The 19,780-nt window shown below is 42.6% G+C and overlaps 1 protein-coding gene across 2 annotated transcripts in view; it reads left to right on the top strand.

Moving 5' to 3' along the window:
* The first annotated feature begins 16,814 nt into the window (after positions 1-16,814).
* Positions 16,815-19,780, top strand: part of NECTIN3 (nectin cell adhesion molecule 3) — a 119,398-nt gene continuing 116,432 nt past the window's right edge. The window contains exon 1 of one of the 2 annotated variants that reach the window (XM_084638406.1): positions 16,815-17,154. In XM_084638406.1, the coding sequence (XP_084494532.1) occupies positions 16,998-17,154 (157 nt within the window). In that variant the 5' untranslated portion in view covers positions 16,815-16,997. The remainder of the gene's footprint in view (positions 17,155-19,780) is intronic. The other variant, XM_084638405.1, reaches the window with a different exon arrangement.

Raw genomic sequence — 19,780 nt, 5'->3', positions numbered from 1 at the left:
CTCCCTCCTCCCAGCTTTTGAAAGTATCTTGTCTCCTCATTGGTCATTTTGGTCAGGTGCCAGTGAGGTTACCTTTAGCTTCTTAACCCTTTACAGGTGAGAGGAGCTTTCCCCTGGCCAGGAGGGATTTCAAAGGGGTTTACCCTTCCCTTTATTTATGACACGGCTCCCATAGCTTTTTATAATGTGGCTAGTAATTTTTACTCACATAAAACACCAAAACATTAAACATTCATACATCGGAAGGGATATAAGACCCCATAACAAATTTTTTAATATCATTGGTACCACCTGTAAATGGGAAAAAAAGTAACCTAGTGAACTGTCAGGTAAGATTCACATGCAAGGTACTCAAAAAAACAATTTCCAGTGGCAGGAGTGCGCGTTTTGAAATTACATTGTTTATAAGTTATTAGTGTTTAAAGACATCTGCATTGCAAGTTTCAGTCTGGATCAATCACCCTAAAGTGGGGAGACCTGCAGAAAGATGGAGCTTGCCATGTGGTAAAGCAGCAAGAGAGACTCTGCCAGGAGATTGATTGGTACCCAATATACTTGAAGGGAAACTGCTATGGCAACCAAGGTGAACCAAGATGAGACTTTTCTAGGAGGACCAGACTGGACAAGACTTGCATGGAGAAAGGAACTGGACCTCTTTATAATCCCTCCATCCTGAAGGCCCTCAGTCTAATTCTCCACTGGCACATTGCATGGGGTGGAACCAGCTTTGCCTCTATCTCTTTCCAGCTCCAAAAGTTGGACTCCAGATGCATTTTTGCCCTCAGAAAACATAACAACTGCCTTTTAAAACTTCAAGTTTGTCATGGACCGAGTCCTCAGCAAGGAAATTGAATATTAGATTGGGAAATGAAAAAACTACAAGAAATGAAGAAGTCATAAATGACTTAAAATGGCATACTTCATCTCGGAGGCAATACGCACAAAATCACCATAAAAGAAGAGTCTGTGGTACATTGGAAACCAAGGCAGAAATTAGCAGACTAACATTGTTCTTATATTTGCCACAATCAGCAGGCACCTTGTACTTAGTTTTGGCCATGAAATGATGGCAGAATGGCTTAGTAAGTATTTGTTTAGCTTTAAGGTATTAGGACTAATCCCTGCAGGTTTCCTTCCACACAAATGTGAAAAGGTTGGTATGTGGAAACTCCAATTCATTATTGGGAACCCAAAGGGATAAAGAGTCATTTTTATTTTTGAAGGGGTTTACATGGACAATTCCAAAACAATTATACCTAACAGTAGTAATGTAAATATTACTTAATAGTCTTAATTTCCAAAAGGTGACATTCAGCTCAATTCAGAGGGCCAACACAGGGCATGAACACTAGTAAAATGTCACCTAAGTGAGAGTATTTTGCACTGGGAACTCCTGTGCTCTGCACGGTGGTAGATGGAATACTTAATGGTGGGTCAGTGTATCACTTTCACATTTACTCACAATCTAAACAGAAGACAATGCTCCAAATTCCGCTCCCACTTACACTAGCACTACTTTACTACGTCTAACATTTTCTAAAAGGGCAGGTCAACAGGAGAATTCGGCCACAAAATTACAGACCCTTTCTGCCCACCTTATAAGATGTATAGGTTACACTCTCTGACTAGAGACAGTTTTAAAATGGGAGTTTTATTAACCTTAGAATCCAAACACAGACAAATGCCGTTTGCACAAACCCCATTGTTGCTGCGTCCTTTCAGATGGCATAAATTCTGTTGCCCCATCCACACTCCTCCATCCAGAGCTGTGACCTTTGACATCTTCAGCCGTACCCCCATTCTTTACAGGGACAGGACATAGGTAAATATAACCCGGGCATTTACTTATGAGTGCTACACTTCCCCCTTATAAGTGTAATATCCCAACATTTCTATTAACAAATTATAACATTCAGTCCATTCATCTGTCCACAAATTTCACAAGCTCATAACAGTTGTTTTCAGGTGCGTCTTTGTTTCTCTTTTCTTTCATAAGCTGTGCTAACAAAGGATGGAAATGTCTGCATTTCTCTTCAGTATATTGTATGCTCAGTGTCTGTGACAATTGTGGCAACTCAATGGCCAACAGAACAGTTTAAATTCCCAATGATATTAACATTTTATTAAATAATGGTTCCTATATGGTCATTCAAAGTCATTGGCAATATGGCAAGCTATTGAGAAACACAGCTTCTAAATAAACATAATAACAAATCATCCAGAGCTATAAAACACTTGATTTAGACCAAACTCTTAGCATAAGTCAATATCACTTAATTTACCAGGATTATAACAGTCTTGAATAGAATGCACAATAAGATACAGAAAAAGGTATTTGGTATGACATTTACCAGACTGGAGGATAACCCCATGGTGCATTCACCAGTCCAAAAATTGGATTAAACACTGATAAGTAGGTGACCCTAAGGGCACGTCTACACTGGAATAAAAAACTCGTGGCACAGCCAATGGTGGCTCAGGTCAGTTGACTAGCTGTGAGGCTAAAAATGGCTATGTAGATGTTTGGGCGTGGTCTGAAGCCTGGATTCTGGGACCCTCCCGCATTGTGGGGTCCCTTAGCCAGGGCTCCAGCATGAGCCTGAACATCTACACTGCAATTAAACAGACCCAGAGTCCAAGCCCCACGAGCCCAAGTCAGCTCACATGGGCCAGCAGCTGGTGTTTAATTGCAATGTAGACATACCCTCAATATTCATAAGTCAATGTCTTTGGGGATCTCCTCTCTCTAGCTGGACAACTTTGAATGCCAGTGAATGATGATAATCTGCCCTCATGTGCTCTATTACATGCACTTGTGAAAAATTATGGTTTCAGGTTCTATGGCCTTATTTTGGCATTCATGTTTTTCAGTGGTTGGCAAAAATAACACACCAGTCCTATCAGCACTTACCAAGTTTACCAGATCAGTAACATTCATATTTTCCAGCCATACATAAAATGTTTCTTTCTCTGGATTCAGAGCTTCTCAGCCATGGACAGTATCCACTATCATTACATAATGTAGTTGATCTTCACTCTCAGCATCAGAATCACTGGAGCCTAAATTCTTGTCCTCATTTTGATCTCTTTGTACTATTTTTCCTTGTTCTCTATGTCTTCCTCTGTGGTGGTTTAGAGAGGGTGGTGTTATATCCAACAGTAAGGAGTCACAAGGAAAGGCGATGAAGAACTCTAATAGATCCTTTTCCATCTGCTTTGACTTCATAGACTGGACTATCTCTCATTCTTTCAAGTAAGAAATGAATTTTATCTTCCCAATATGATCTTAATTTGCCTTGTCCTCTCCCTCTCTCTCTAAAAATAAAAAAAAAATCGTATTGGGGTGTGGAAAATTTCATTCTGATAGGTGAAAACTTTAGGGAGTTATGAATGACTCAGAACAGTGATATAGAGAGGAAATGCTTAGGCAGCATATTAGCTCCTATAGTTGTGACTAAACACTCCAATTATAATTGATGCATGCCCTAAAATGGAGCAGCAACAATAGACAGTAGGGCAGGTGAAGGCCTCATTTCTGTTAAGAGTTACACACATGCTTAACTTTACATGCATGAGTAGTCCTGTTGTAGTCAATGAGACTATTCTGTGTATAAAGTTAAACACATGCATATGTCGTTGCAGGATCAGGGTATAAGATAAACGAAGTCACAGCTACTATATATGTGGATCACACAGAATGATGTCTAGGCTACAGTCAGAACCCTATTTCATTTAAAAACCAAGAAATATTCCTCTTGCAATGCTTAACTATAAAACCATAAATTACTGTCTCGCTTCTAACTCTGTGCCCTTAACTGTTAAAAGATACACTTATGTATTAATGGAGAAAGGCATATAAATATTTAAAGCTTTTCTATAAATTTCTGCATATCATAGATTGAATTAATGACCGTAGCATTTTTTCTTCTATAAAACAGTTGCACTGTTCATTATTTATAATATTTTCCACTTATTTCACACATACAGTAATAGAAAGTAATGTCTTCTGTTTATTCACAGAACAGGCATAATGAAGAGACTGACACTGCTACCCTTCCTCATACAGCCCAGCTGTTACGTCTAAAGCAGGGGTTCTCAAACTTCGTTACACTGTGAACCTTGTCTGACAACAAAAATTACTACACAACCCCAGGAGGGGGGACCAAAGCCTGAGCCTGCCTGAGACCCACTGCCCCGTGCACGGGGCCCAAAGCCAAAGACCAAGCCCCACCACCCCAGGCAGGGGGCCAAAGCCCAAGAGCTTAAGCCCCAGGCAGGGGGCCTGTAACTTGAGCCCCGCCACCCAGGGCGGAAGTCCTTGAGTTTAGGCTTCGACCCCGGGTAGTGGGGCTTGGGCTGCAGCCCCAGGCCCCAGCAAGTCTGATGCCAGCCCTGGAGACCCCATAAAACTGGGTTGCAACCCACTTTGGGTCCTGACCCACAGTTTGAGAACTCCTGGTCTAAATCCTTTCTGCAAGAACTATCTCTGGAGGTGAAAGGACAGTTGTCTTGCCATGCCAATTCGTTCTCTTTCCTCTACTAAGACTACCAAGAGGAATATCAGTTCATGTTAATTTTAGTGGTGTTATGTCTGTCTGTCTAGAATTTTACATTAGAGAGACAAAGTAAGAGACGTAATATGTTTTCTTGGACTGATTTTTACATCAGCACCCATCACCATCATATCTCAGGCCCTTTTTAGTGATGGGGATTCATAAGCATGAGAAATTGGATTGAGACTACTGACACATTCATGCAGCTAACGAATGGCCATCAGATGGTAGTTACTTTGGATTATCCTCATTTTGTGACCTAATTATAGCTAAGGAATATAGGACTGGACCTTTGATATCAGTCTTACCCGCTTACCCATGGAGAGTCTGAGCAAAATTGATTCAACTATTTTTGTGTTTATCCAAGTGTGAAACTATTCTATCTCTATGTGTTCCAGTGGAACTGTTTGTGCTTTCACCATATGGCCGGTTTTCTAGTTGTCACTGAAGAAGGATAAACCATTTGGGTCAATTTCTGTGCTGACATTCATTTTGGAGGACCCTATTGAAGTGGATGGGAATTGCCAAATTGTTCATGAAGTCATGAAAGCAGGTCATTCCAAACTCATGTCAGTCAAACCTTTGTAAAACATTTGATCATCATGGGTTCTCCATGGATTTTACAAAAAAACAAAATGTCTTTTTGAAACATTTTAGGTAATTTAAAAATAACGGTTTTGGGACTATTTTTTGTATCTCTACAGCTGCTGCCTTAGTTACCATGTGTTTGACAGTAGACTCTCGGAGAGAAAAATATATAGTTCATAAATTTAAAACACCTCCAACATTGACCTAAAATAGGCTTTCAATACATAAACATTTTTAAAGTTCAATACCTTGGGCATCCAGGGATAGAAGCAATGATGTGTCTTCCATGGGAATATGAAATCTCTCTTCTTTCCAAATAAATAAATAAATAAATAAAGGTCCTAGCTTTGATTCTCCTTTGTCCTGCTTTGTGTATAGTTAAGGCTACAAGTCGGTCATGGAGGTCACAGATTCCGTGAATTTTTGTGACCTCTGCAACTTCAGGGCTTTGACTGTCTGTCACTGGCAGCGGGGCTCTAGCTGTCAGCTCCCTTGGGCAGGAAGCATGGCTTTGGCTGTCAGCTCCCAGCTCCTTAGTCATGGGACTAGGCTTCAGCCCCATGTTGGGGAGGCTTGGGCTTCTGTGAATTCTTTTTTATTGGCCATGATCTGTCTGTGACTTTTACTAGAAATAACTGATACAAAATCTTGACCTTATGTGTAGTCCTTTATGCCAGTGCAAAGTTGCTATAAAATACTACCAGGGCAGAATGATAGCATTTTACACCCATATCGCATGACCATAAATGGCTGCCCAAGTGTCACAACCGCAGATTTTCTGTGACATGGTCTTGGTTACCTGTTACCACCACGAAGCTTCTGACTTGGTACTTTTACCTCAGGGAATGCCTCCATCTGCTCCATTGTTACAAGGAAGGAGGGTCTTCTGATAGGGGTGGTGGGTATTCTTCAAAGGACACCGAAGAAATCCCCATTCATCGCAGCTCCACTCCAGACTGAGTTAATGAATTTGTAATTTATTACATACAATTAAAATCTATGAATGACTATGGTATCAATCATCTGCTGTTGCTCACTGTCCTTTTAAAGCCCTGGAAAATCAAACTTCAGGCTTCCTTTTCGTAAACCACAGAGTCTGATGTTCTCTCAGTTGGATCCACCCTTTCTGCAGCCTGGACCTCAATCATCCTTTATAGACTAGTCTCTGGGGTCTGAAAAGACTTTTCTTGGTAACTTCAGCAAGAGTATCCCAAACCACCTCCAGCTGGCAAGTCTCCCTAATCCCTCTCCCAATGGGCTTCCCCCCACATTCTGGGCTGGCTAAGAGTCTTCAGGTTTCAAACCACTATCTCCCCTCCAAATACATATTTACCATATATCTCAAACCTAAAATAATATAAATGCAGCATATTCCCTAATGCTCTCCACAGCATGGTACAGGGCAGCAGAGAATCAAGCCCCCTGTTTTTACCCTGCAGTGTCAAATGTTATTTGAACTTAAGAACTTAAAGCTGTCACTGATACAGGGCTGAATACTGCTATTCCTGCCTCTAACGGCTGAGTAAATTTTTGGGTGTGGGGAGATTCCAAATGCTGTGAGTAAAAAGGAGATGTTCTGATAATTTAACTTTTTATAATGGCTGTTTTTTGAGCTGCTCTAGGGCTTGGGGTATAGGAATAAGCTTTGGGGGAGATGGTCAAATGTGTATGATAAACATCATTTATTACATGACTTGGCAATTTATCCAGTGTCTATGTCACTGCTTTGTGTGTGTGTAATTTTTATTTAGAGTGACTATATGTGGGGAAAGAGAGATACAGCAATATTTGGGATTATATGATCCATAAATAAAATGTTATGCATATTTATATAAAAGAAAGGATTCATTTCTGGGGGTTTTTTCAACACAACTATTTTTCTCAGTTGTGCTTGTTATTTCACCCATTATACTCAGAACAACCACAGAGGATAAATAAATAAACACAGGCCATTTTTTTTCACATACAAAGTGTGAATTATTGTGTTTCATTGTTTTTCTTTCACAGAAACCCCAGCGGTGTGGATGAGTTGTAAGTTCTTTTTCAGAAAAAAAAATCTCTCTCTCTCACTGCAGAGCAGACTTTAACAGGGCACTTCTGAGTACAAAAGTGAAATGAATGAGGAAAAATGTTAAGATTGGCATAGAACCGTCTAAAGTCAGGAGATTCAGATTTAAGGCTGATAATGCTTTCCTGAATCCACAGTGTAAAATAAGAGATACCATATGCTTAGGAGTAAGGATGGGGTGGATATACTGAAACAGAATTACAGAGACTAAAATAAAAACAACTACTGCTGTGTTGATCCCAGGTGACATGCTGTTGAGTTTGGTAGAATAGAAATGAACAGACAAAAAATACCTTAATGAAATATGCAATCAGCCCTTGGAATTTGCTGCTGAAGGACATTTCTGAGGCACTACTAGTAACCTGTGAAACATTCATGTTGTTTAATAGTATTTTAGCTTATTGTTCTTTTTGAGCAAGGTACATAACTTCAAGCAGGGGAGTGCTCCCATTGATTTCAGTGAGATTTCCCCATTCTTAAAGTTACACCTCTGCTTAAATTCCTTGCCAAATTGGGGCCTCTATCCTTGCTGCAGTCACGGGAGAGTAATATGGTATTACAAGCAAGTCTGATGTTCCACCAGCAGAGGAAAGCAGTCCACACATACAAGGTGTGTTTTAGTGCAAGTATATATGTAGACACTCTGATTTCAGTGGTTTATCTTTGATTAGTTTGATCTGTTTTTAATGAATTAGCAATCCATTTTTAATGGATTAGGGTCAATTGAAATACCCTAGTCTTAGTCCTTGTCTACACACGGTTTTTGTACTGGTATGACTATTTTGTTTGGAGTCTGATTTCTTACTGAAATAGTTATATGGGTACATCCCTTAATGTGGACACTTTTTATTGCTATAAAAGTACCTTGCACTCATACAGCATATTCTCCTTCCCTTACAGGAATAATCTATACTGGTATAAGCATCTTGATACCAGCAAAACTGCATTCACACTAGGAAGGTTGCATCAGTATATCTATACCAGTATAGTTAAAGTGATACAAGTGTAGACAAGCCCTTAAACTTCAAGACTAATTTCTACACACAAATTTGCACCAGTTTAATTCACTTGGTTTAAAAACACACTTTGTTTTTAAACGATGCAAGTTTGTGCATAGACAATTTATAAACTGCCTAATGAAAACTTCTATTCAAAATCTCTATAAAAAAGAAATACTGCCTGTGTGTAGTGACCAGTTTTTACATTTTAACAACTTTCCTTTACTTTTAAAAATGTTTTCAGAATATCAGTAGCAAATAGACCACATTATAGGCTACTCATTTGTCATATTTAAAATGGAAGGGAAAAATTCTGACCGCATATACATATGCGTGAGTGCAAAAATAAACATTTAATAAACTTCCAACATTTCTTTTTTTGCACTCATGCACTCTTAAAATAATCAAACTGAAAAATTAAAAATTTGATAGAAAGTTAATTCCCAGGATGAAACTTTGACTTTGCTCCAGCCTAGGGCTAATTTTTATAGTTCAAAAATTTAATAATAGAAACTCCAATTTATTCCAATCTATAACTGGAGAAATGTACAATTATAATAAAGCTACATTTTTTTCTTACTGAACTGTGATTTTTTTACTGAACTATGAGCATGCTTTGGTGTTATACACCGTTTTGAAGTCACAGAAGTTAATATGGCCTTCAAGTACAAAACATGGATGAGCGCAGAAGGTATATAGTATGTTGGTGTATTCACCTAGTGACCTGACTTTGATGATGTGTCTTTTACACATTATAGTTTCAAGCCACATTCCTAGGATACATGCAGGCACAATTTTTATGTCAGTCTACTCCACTCCATCATACTGTGGAATCCCTGCTGTACCTAACAAGCAATGGACCATTAGACAGAGGGAAAGCAGAGGAGAGCAAAATAATAAGATGGTACAGGGGCCAAGGGTCAAAATCTAGCCAAAATTTTCTCATTTCTAAAAATGGAAAATAAACACTTCGATAATTAAAAGACTGAAAGGGAAATAGTTGTGAAAATAAAGCGAGGAAGTGTAAACAAAGGACAAATAGAATTAAGGCAAGCTGCACAGAAAGATACTGAGCCTAATTCTGCTCTCACAAAGGCAAAAAGCAGGAGTAACTTCACAGAAACCAACTTCACAGAAACCAATCTTCATTTCTAAGAGGGGAATCAGGTTAGTAAAGAGACTTGGAAGATTATTCTGAAATGTATATACATGTTATAAAACTGTAATCTCATTTGGATCACTTTTTCTTTGTGGCTCAGTATGTGAACTTTTTGATCCCCTGAAGAGCAGGTTTAATACTGTTTTCCTTTTGTCATTGAACATTTATTGAAGCAGCAAGCATACTGTTATGAATTTCACGACTATCATAATGATCCTGATCCTGAGACATCCTGGCCTCCAGCCATTTTGTGCTGCTTAAAGATGAAAAAAAACCCCTAAACCTTGAAGATACCACCCCACTGGGTCTCTCCTCCATAATGAATCCATCCTCAGTTGTTGCAGTGATGCCATAGAGATTCCTACACTGCCCCCTCCCTGCAGCTCATGCAGAGGGCATTGGCTAGGTAAAAATCTGTGGTGTAGGGATGCCCCAGCAATCCCCAACTGCTAGAACTGCACCTTAGGGTTGTTGGCAGCTGGTACTAGTTAAGAACCACCAGCTGCAAAGTGGAGTGCAAAATGTGCCTTTGAACCATTCCTCAGTTGCAACCAAGTACTTCTCAGCCACAGCTGAGGATCTGGCAAATTGTTTTATTAATTATTATTATTATTGTACAACTGCACTTATATGTTTTTGAAGCATGTAAGTGAACAAAATAAATTGTACTGTCCTTCTCTTTCTTTTTCTTTTAGTTCTTAAGTATTGATAGCTTGTACCTGAAATATGAGTATTTTAAAGACAAAATATTTACCTTATATGATTTTATATGTATTGTTTTCTTTGTAAGACATGAGCTTAATCAATATTTATTTATTGATGTAACAATGTCACAATTATAAATAAATGGTTAAAGAAAGAGAAGGAGAGAGGCTATGGTAAAGGGAAGCAAAGCAGAAAGAAGACCCGGGAAGTATTATATGATTTGTAATCATTCTTTCAAGAAGAATCCTCACTGTTTGTGTTCCCTTTCTCCGTGTGATAAAGGGCAATCAGAAAGATCTAATTGGAAACTGTTCCATTTCCCTGCTTTTTATTTTTGTTTGTTAGACATGTGAAAGAAATTTAATTAATTGTCTGTGATTCTTAAAACTATTTGGCTGAAACTATGGGAATCTCTGTCTTTTGAGGGTGTAGATCATATGTACTTCTGACCATGGCTATGAAATGTACTGTTAGGGTTATTGTCGTCACTATCTACATTACATTATACAAAGGTAACTTTGAGGAATCTACTGGGACAAAGAAAAGATATTGCATAAACTATGACAAGTAGGCCATTATGTGTGCCAGGGAACCATAGTTTTCTAATTGTATTCTAGTTATTGTAAAAAGTAGTGAATGGGCCTTCAGATTTCTCCTTAAAGGGATAGTCTTTCATTGAAATAACAATAAAACGGGTCATCTTCACCATGATAACACCATCAAATTAGGCCTGAATAAAGACTGGGAGTGGCTGGGTCACTACAAAAATAATTTTCCCTCTGTTGATACTCACACCTTCTTGTCCACTGCTGGGAATGGACCACATCCACTTTGATTGAATTGGTCTCGTTAGCACTACAAAACGTAATTTTCCCTCTGTTGATATTCACCCCTTCTTGACAACTGTTGGGAATGGGCCACATCCACCCTAATTGAATTGGCCTCTTTTGCATTGCCCCCCCACTTGGTAAGGCAACTGCCATCTTTTCATGTGCTGTATTGTTATACCTGCGTACTGTATTTTCCACTACATGCATTTGATGAAGTAGGTTATATCCCACAAAAGCTTATGCCGAAATAAATTTGTTAGTCTCTAAGGTGCCACCAGGACTCCTCATTGTTTTTATGTGGAAAGAGGCATTCTTTTTTGTTTGTTTGTTTAAATGTCATCATTGTGGTGATGCATGAACTTTGCCAGGCCGCTACTGTCACATCCATTAGAGTGGGAGCTAGAGTTTTCAAAAAAGCACATTGTGCTATCACAAATCTATTTACAAATTCCCCTTGAAGTGAATAGCCCTTCATTCCAACTGGAATTTGTGCTGTCACATCAATGTTATGCATATAAGCTAATTTCACACTGCTTCAGAACTTTGTTTTCAAATGACTAAAAGGGTTAAAGTCTAAGGACAAAACACCTGCCAGTAACCCCCAATCCTAATTAAGCTAGTTTCTTTTTTGAGGGGAGTAGAGGGTGGGAAATGGAGGGGGGGCTGGAAGGGGAACACGACAACTAGAAATTGTAAAAAATAAATACTGGAAATTGTTTTGAAATAAAGTACAGTATTCTGAATGTTTAGAGCTCAAAGATTGTTTTAAACTGGACAACCTCCAACTTTTAAAAAATATATGTATTTAACAATATGCCAAGACCAACAGATGTATATGGATTGAGCCAGTAGGCCTTACAGATGTCAACTACTACACTGTGTAAAAGGAATTATTCTGAATAATTCACCTTTAGTGATGTTCTAAAAATCTAAGGACTAAATTAAGTCCTGTGGCATTTGATTACAACAGGGATGAATTTGGCACTAGAAGATGTTACCTACTGGCTAGCTCCATTTCTATTGAAATATGACAAAATTTCCTTGGCCAGTATGGACATACTCACTTGTTTTTGTGAAGGGCCTTGAGAGGCACAATAGGCATAAAATTTTATTTTAATAAGACTTAACCTATTTTGTTATTTTGGAATGTAAAAAAATGAAAATTGTTTGCAGTTTGCAATTTGATAGCAGTTGTCACAAATGGCATACTAAATATTAAAGAATACTTTCTCAGTTACACTACTGCCTCATTACACCTTTCTAGCAGAGTAAGAGGGCCTTAAAGTGGGTGTAAGTGTAATTACTAAATGTAACTTTAAGGTCCCTTTTACACTGACCAAGGAAAGTGTAAAGGAGCCTTAACACCCCAGGAAACTGAGTAATTATACCAGAATGGAGATAACATTATAAAATTATACAAGAACAATAAACTATACCATGGGCAGTGCCGGTGGTGGCCCACTGGGGGCCCTAAGCAGGAATATTATGCCCCTCCCACAACACATACTAATAGGAGGGCGCCCCCTTGAGCAGCTTGGGGGCCTAAACCAGTGGTTCTCAACCGGGGTACGTGTACACCTCGGGTACTCAGGGGTCTTCCAGGGGGTACATCAACTCATCTAGCTATTTGCCTAGTTTTACAACAGACTACATAAAAAGCACTAGCAAAGTCAGCACAAACTAAAATTTCATAGACAATTATTTGTTTATACTGCTCTGTATATTATATACTGAAAGGTAAGTACAATATTTATATTCAAATTGATTTATTTTATAATTATATGATAAAAATGAGAAAGTAAGCAATTTTTCAGTAATAGTATGCTGTGACACTTTTGTATTTTTATGTCTGATTTTGTAAGTTTTTAAGTGACATGAAACATGGGGATACACAAGACAAATGAGACTCTTGAAAGGGGTACAGTAGACTGGAAAGGTTGAGAGCCACTGCCCTAAGCAATTGCTTAGTCTGCTTATGCCTAGTGCCAGCTCTGAACACACGGAGTTACACAGGCAAAGCTATAGCAGTACAATCATTCTGCTATTGCCATTCCAGTCAATTTCCTTGTAGAAGAGCCCTTAGTGTAAATAAGAATCAGACAATGTGTGCCTAATTCACAGCTGGCATTACTCCAATTTTACTGCAGTAATGGATTACACATATTTCAATGCAATTACAGTGTCATAAAACTGGAGTAACACAGTGAAGAATCAGGCCCTAAAGTTTAGAATAGAGCTAGGCTAACACTGACATTCTTTTTTAAATTCATTTTATTTTTAATGAAATAGGCTGCAATTTTATTTGCACGTGTTCCCCACTGTACCTGAGCTCTCCTGAGTCTTATCCACTCAACTTTGTTGTAAATTAAAACAGCATGGGCACAGCTTTACATCCCCTGAGGATATGTCCTAGAGAAGTAAAATGATGAAATTTTTTAAAGTTTAACAATGACCCCCATCAGTTATGCTAATTTACACACAAAAATGTTATTGAATGCAGAATGTCCATTGTTGCTAATAATTTGCCTCTAGCGACTCTTTGCCTGATCTTTGTTTTGTTTTTCAGTTACAAATTAGTGAGGCCTGTTAATTAGTGAACATTCAATGGAGCTGAAGACTGGATGAACACAGTTTTCTGAGTGTGTGATAAACTTAACCCATGAGTAGGTTTTAGAGAAACATGATGGTTCAGCTCCATCACTAACTAATGTTACTCAGTCTTGTACATGATGTAGAGCCTGTATCTAACCTCTACTAGAAAATCAAATGATAGAAATGTTTCCACCAGAATTCTCAACAGCATAGGTGCTTATACGTTTATGAAAGCCTTGTTGTATTTTCCATGAAGACTTTCAGTGGCAATCCACCAGAAACAGATGAAGAAAACAAATGCAGACCTCATCGAAACTGGACTCTCAACCTGTATATCATAAACGCCAGTATTTTTATCTGAATCAGGCACCACACCTATTTCCCTGTATACAGAAATTACATTCAAATCAATGGGACAAATTCTGTACCAAGGCACAGAAGGTACAGCCTTTGCACTGCCACCTTTGTACTGCCTGGGTTCTAGGTTGAGTGGTGTCTGCTCTAATGTATAGCAGCCTTAGTCAGGCAACTTATGAGCTGTGCCGCAGCCAAGAATCTCACCAGCACTTAGTGCTACAGATACTCTGCCTTCTGCTCCTGACACCCTCCTTCTTACCCCATGCCCCAACATGTATTCTACTTTGGGGGCTATGAGGGGTTGAGGAGGTTGCATAGGAAAACATTAGGTGGTCTTAACCAACTTCTGTGCAGAGGGAGTTCTGCCCCAGTGGTTGCATCCCCTTTATGACCCCTATGCACTGCCAGAATCAGCCCCCAGGAGTTCTGTGTGTATTGCTTTCAGGCTTAAGGCAAAGACCATGGTTTTTCTCCATTTGTGCCTGTTCCTAGGGTTGTTTTTTTTTTTGGTGCACACATATATGGGATAGAAGCACTACAAATGTGTTAAATAGATATAGTGAAACGTATATCTGATAATCAAATAATACATAATATATAAAATTCAACAATGGTTGGAAAAGTTATATGTTTTAAGACTAAAGGGGAAATTGTGATTAGCTTGTAGTTAGTAAAAATAACTAACTGAATAAGAAGTTGTGAAAAATTGACAGGATATATAAAATGATACTTTCATTGGACTAATAATTAATAATGCATATTAATCTGACACCAAAAATACAGATTCCTGAAGAAGGGACCCTAATGATCTGAATGTTTCTACATTATAAGGTTTATTTAGCTTTGTGAACTTTTATTTATTACAAGGCATAATAAAAACATATGGTGGTCCTCTAATGATTAAATCATCAATCATTAGGTTCATCCTTAAACTTTTCTGTACCTCATATGTAAAGACTACATAATAATTTTCTGTTGTCAGTACTTTTTCTCAAAGGATCCAAATATAAGAGGTGATGAGCCCTTTCATTTCCACCGAAGTCAACAGGTTACTACTAGCACCCAGCAGGAATTACTCAAAATCTTGCAGGATCTGGCCCATGAAAGCAAATAATAGCGCCAAAATTTTAAAAGTAGCCATAGCATCCATGTGAGGAACATAAGAGTTGTTCATATTTCACAGTTTATAAATATCATTACTTCATCTTTAAGCCACAGGCATCTCCTCAAAGACATTACTTGTTAAGAGATCTAGATGGCAAAGAGGACTGGAAACATGATACAATGCCCTTCACTGATGCCAGTTCTAATTTGTTTCCCCAGAGCAGCAATGAATGAAACTTGTTATCATATGATGTCTTTGATGGACTGTGTGAAATGAGTTTAGTCTCAGACCACTTTGTGGAGGACAGGTGCATCACAAAACAACCCTTACAGCTGGTACAGATTTGTACCCTGGTTGGTATTCTCAGCAGAGATGCCAAGTGAAGAATGGAGAAGGGAAATAAATTATCCTCTCACCTCTAGAAGTGTTGCCCTCAATAAAAGTTTAGACATATTGATGGAGAAGTGTATGGAAGTTTGCACTGCTGCTGCCCATTGTGTATCTTTTCTGACATATAGAACATAAAGCTGTCAAGACCAGACTGGCATAATCAAAAGACAGTAATGTACCACAGAAATAAGTATTTGTTGATCCAGTAAGCAGCCAGCACCTAACTTTGTCATAGGGACTACATCCTTTTTTCCTGTCTTTCTCCCTTTTTTCCAAAATAACTGAAAACACTGTTAATCCACAGCATTTTTATGCCAGCTTCTAGAAGCATTTCCAAAGAGAAAACACATTTCTTAGCAGGAGGGGTCACTTGCTGCACGGTTGGGCTGCTGAGCTCAGGTGGATCACCAGCACCAGCAGGAGAGTGAATTTGTGTGAGGGGGCAGAGGGTGAGAAAACCTGGATTTCTGCTGGAAATGGCCCAACTTGATGATCACTTTAGATAAGCTATTACCAGCAGGAGAGTAGGGTGGGAGGAGGTATTGTTTCATAGTCTCTGTGTATATAATGTCCTCTGCAGTTTCCACGGTATGCATCCGATGAAGTGAGCTGTAGCTCACGAAAGCTCATGCTCAAATAAATTGGTTAGTCTCTAAGGTGCCACAAGTACTCCTTTTCTTTTTGCGAAGACAGACTAACACGGCTGTTACTCTGAAACCTGAGCTCAGGTGGATTACTTGGAGCCACGTCAGGACTTGGTCATGAGGGAGCCCTGTGGTCCCACAGCTGATCCGTGGAAGAAGCTCTGCACAGTACACTTTTTTCCGTGTCTTGCTGCGTTTCTGGGTGTGCCTGTGTGTCTCTCAGCGCCTCACCTAGGGAATCCCCGCACAGGGGAAACACAGGCTGCCCCCCGCTCGAGAGTCCTCCTGAGTGTAGGCTGGGGGGCGGGGGGGGGGACTTTCACAATGGGTGGCTAAAGCCGCCCTCCCGCCCCCTAACATGAGGGGCTCGCCACGCCGCCGGATAACTTGGGGGGGAAGTAAGGCGGAAAGGTCGGAAGAAGGAGGGGACGGCCCGGAGGCAGGGTGACCGGGGGGAGAGAGAAGGCAGAAGAGGCGGAGAAGAAAAGCCGAGCCGGGAGGAGAGGGAGAGGGGCAGCGGGGGAAGGGCGGAGGCAGGGTAGGAAGGAGTCGCAGGGAGGGACGGAGGGACCGCTCCAGTCAGCGGGCGAGTGAGTAGCACTGATTTCCCCCAACCCTCCTCCGGCGGCGGAAAGTGGGGAGGGGGAGGAGAGGGGAGGGGCGGGATGGGACATACCAATAAGCCCCCGGGGGGGGGAGGGCACCGTGACACCCCCAGCTCCCGGGGTGAGTCCTTTGGCCGGTAGGGGCTGTGCCGCCCTTGGTGTAGGCGGGCGCATTGGGGGGGGGGGGGGGGAAGCGAGACGGTTTGTCCCGGGAAGAAAGAGGGGGTAGGAGCGAGCAGCTCCCTCCCCCCCCCAGCGGGGTGGTGCGGCCCGTTCCGAGGAGGGCGCTGCGCCTCCCCGCTCAGTGACACACAGACCCGGCGCGGGGAGGCGGCGGCGGCGGCTGGTCGGGGCAGGCTGGGCTGGGATCGTAGCGGCGGCGGCTGGGAGCCGAGTCCGGAGCATGGCGGGGACCCCGGCGGCCGCTCCCCCGCCGGCTCCTCCCGCCAGCGGGGAACTTCCCGCTGCCGCCACCGCGGACGCTGCCTCCTCCCCTCCCCGGCGGCCCCCGGCGCTGCCCGGCCCGGGGCTGCTGGGGCTGGGGCTGCTCCTCTGCTGCGGTAAGTGAAACTTTCCCTCGGGCGGGGCCGGGCTGCGGGCGGGGCCGGGGCGGTTGCCGGAGTTCGGCGAAAGTTTTTGCGGCCGCGGGGCGGGGCGCGGGGCGAGCCGGGGCGGGGGACAGACCCCAGAGGGAGCGGGGCGGCTGCGGGTGAATCGGGGGGTGGGGGGAGGCTGGCTCCCGGCGGGGGTGTGTGTGTGTGTGTGACGGGAAGAGCCCGCCTGGTGAGAGCCCCCCGTGTGCTCAGGAGGGTGCGGGGAGGGGGGGTGCCCGGCCCGCGGCTCCCGCGGCTCCCGCTGCTCCCGCTCCCGGGGTCGCCGCGGCCGGGGCGCGGTTGCTGGGCGCGGGGTGTGTTTAGATTCCACTTGTCGCGGCGGCGGGACCGTTACTGCGGGCGGGGCGCAGCCGGGGTGTCTTCCCTGGGGCTGGAGCCTGGCCCGGCGCCAGCTGGCGAGGGAGGCTCCAGCAAACCTCCCCCTCTTCCAAAAACGGAGACTCCGGTTCGGAACAGCTGGTGGCTGGAGCCGCGTTGACTCCGCGTAAAGCGGCGTAACTGCAGCCGCCCAGCTCTCAGCACGTGGGTCTATAAATCACTGCCCGGGGGCTGGGCGCTATTTGTGGGTCTACGGTCCTTCCTCTCCCCGCGCTCCCCCGCCCCGCCCCCGATACGGCGAGAGTTGATACCGACCAGCTTGGGGTCTGCCCGGGGGACTGTTGATGATCCTCTCGCCCCTCGGCTGGAGACATAGGAGCTAGCGGTGCAGCGCACGCAGCCGGGCGTGTTGCGGGAGCCCAGGGGGTGGGTTTTCCGCACGTGTGCGGCGGTGTCTCTTAGAGGGGTAGAAATGTTCCTTGGCTTGTGATGCTGTCGCTTGAACGCTCCCCCGCGTGTGCTAGCAGGGGTAGTGGCTTTGCGGGGTGTACTTGTTCAGACTCCCTCCCTGCCGGGAAAGCGTGTTTTGCCCCCCCCGAAGCGGTCACACGTCCCCTTCACGCCTGCTGAGGCTGATCCTGTGAGTGGGGACTTAAAGCACGGGGCCCCACCTGTAGTTTGATGTGGCCCTGTGGGGAAGATTTACACTCCCCCCCGCAACTCTGCTCTTGCGGAGGGTAGCTGGGTCGGCAGTATGGTTGAAACTACTCAATGTCTTCTTGAAAAAGAAAGGGGGTACAGCCTGCTCGCATTAGGCGTTTATGCGGGGATACAGGAGGAAAGTGGACTTGATGTTCGTTACAAAAAAGAAATGAACGCAGCAGCAATTAATGTCACTTTCCAGCGCAGTACCAAGTACCTAACGAGGCCTCGGCTGCTTCTTATCGCTCGCTGTGCACCCTCTTGGAGGTGGGTTTCATACAGCGCCTGGGAGCAGTGTGCCGCGAGAGTGCGTTGCGGCAGCGTTTTTGTATTCAGCGAGATGCCCTTGCAGGGAGGGAAGGAGAGCGCTGCTGCTGGAAGTGCGAACTGCTGCATCATTGCCTGAGGGGGCAGACTATCACAAAGTGTGCTTCACAAGGGTGGGGTAATAACAATTGGAATCGCAGAGAACGTGGACGCGCTCAGACTCAGAGCTCTGGATAATCGTCCACCGTACTTTACTGCTTTCTGTTCTTTGCAAGATGAGGTTTTCTTGGGCTCAGTCACGCTGATCGTGAGCACAGCTTTGTTTTGCTTTGAATTGGGAGATGATAGTGTGTGAATGGCTAACGGGCTTAATTTCATCTGTCCAGGAGACGGTTATTTTTTGAGTTTGGTGCAAAAGTTAAATGTGCAGCATTTGATTTAACAGCTTGGGTTGTGCAGAATTAGGTAACTGAGTTAAGTCCAGGCGATATATGGTCTTGCTGGCACATATATGAAGTACTGTATGATCTAGAAGTGCTACAGAATTAGTGGAGTTGCAAGTGGTTAAGCAGAGCTTTCATTTGGTGTGTGGCATGCAGAAATCACTTCCAGAGTACAGCATCAAATCTTTGTGGACTGTCTTCCTTTTTCTGACCTTTGGGTTGGAAGTTGTTAGACAACTAAAATTCAGCTGATCTACTGTAATTATTACACTGAACAAATAGATTTGAAAATTAGATGTCAGAACTACAGTTACCACTTTTGTGTACGTTTACAGACATGTTTTTCTTAACTAGAAAATTGCCTGATAATCACACATAGTTACCATGTTTTATACTTGGCTGAAGGGACTCTCAAGACAACCATATTTTACTTATTATTCGTTAAAAGATATTGATTAAAATATAAAACTTCATGCTGAGCTATATGCCAACAACTTCTTTTCTCTAGACTGAGACAAAAGAATAAAAATCAGTTGGGATCTCATGCACCATACCTGTACTGTAGTGAGGAGGGGTTGCAAACACAGTAGGGACCAACACGGTTATAAGAGACAAGGTGGGTGTGGCAGTGTCTTTTGTGGAGCCCAGAGTGGAATGCTAATGCTGCCAATAGCACGTAGTTGTAAAGTCTCTCTCACTACAGAAAATGTCACAAAAGTTCAATCATACAATATCAGGGCTGGAAGGAACCTCAGGAGATGCTCAACCCCCTGCTCGAAGCAGGACCAATCCCCAATTTTTGCCCCAGATCCCCTAAATGGCCCCCTCAAGGATTGAACTCA

This window comes from Lepidochelys olivacea (genome assembly GCF_965140295.1).
Source record: "Lepidochelys olivacea isolate rLepOli2 genome assembly, chromosome: 1".
In the NCBI taxonomy this organism is placed as follows: Eukaryota; Metazoa; Chordata; order Testudines; family Cheloniidae; genus Lepidochelys; species Lepidochelys olivacea.
Note: the sequence above shows the minus strand (reverse complement) of the source record. Positions and strands in the feature narration are given on the sequence as shown.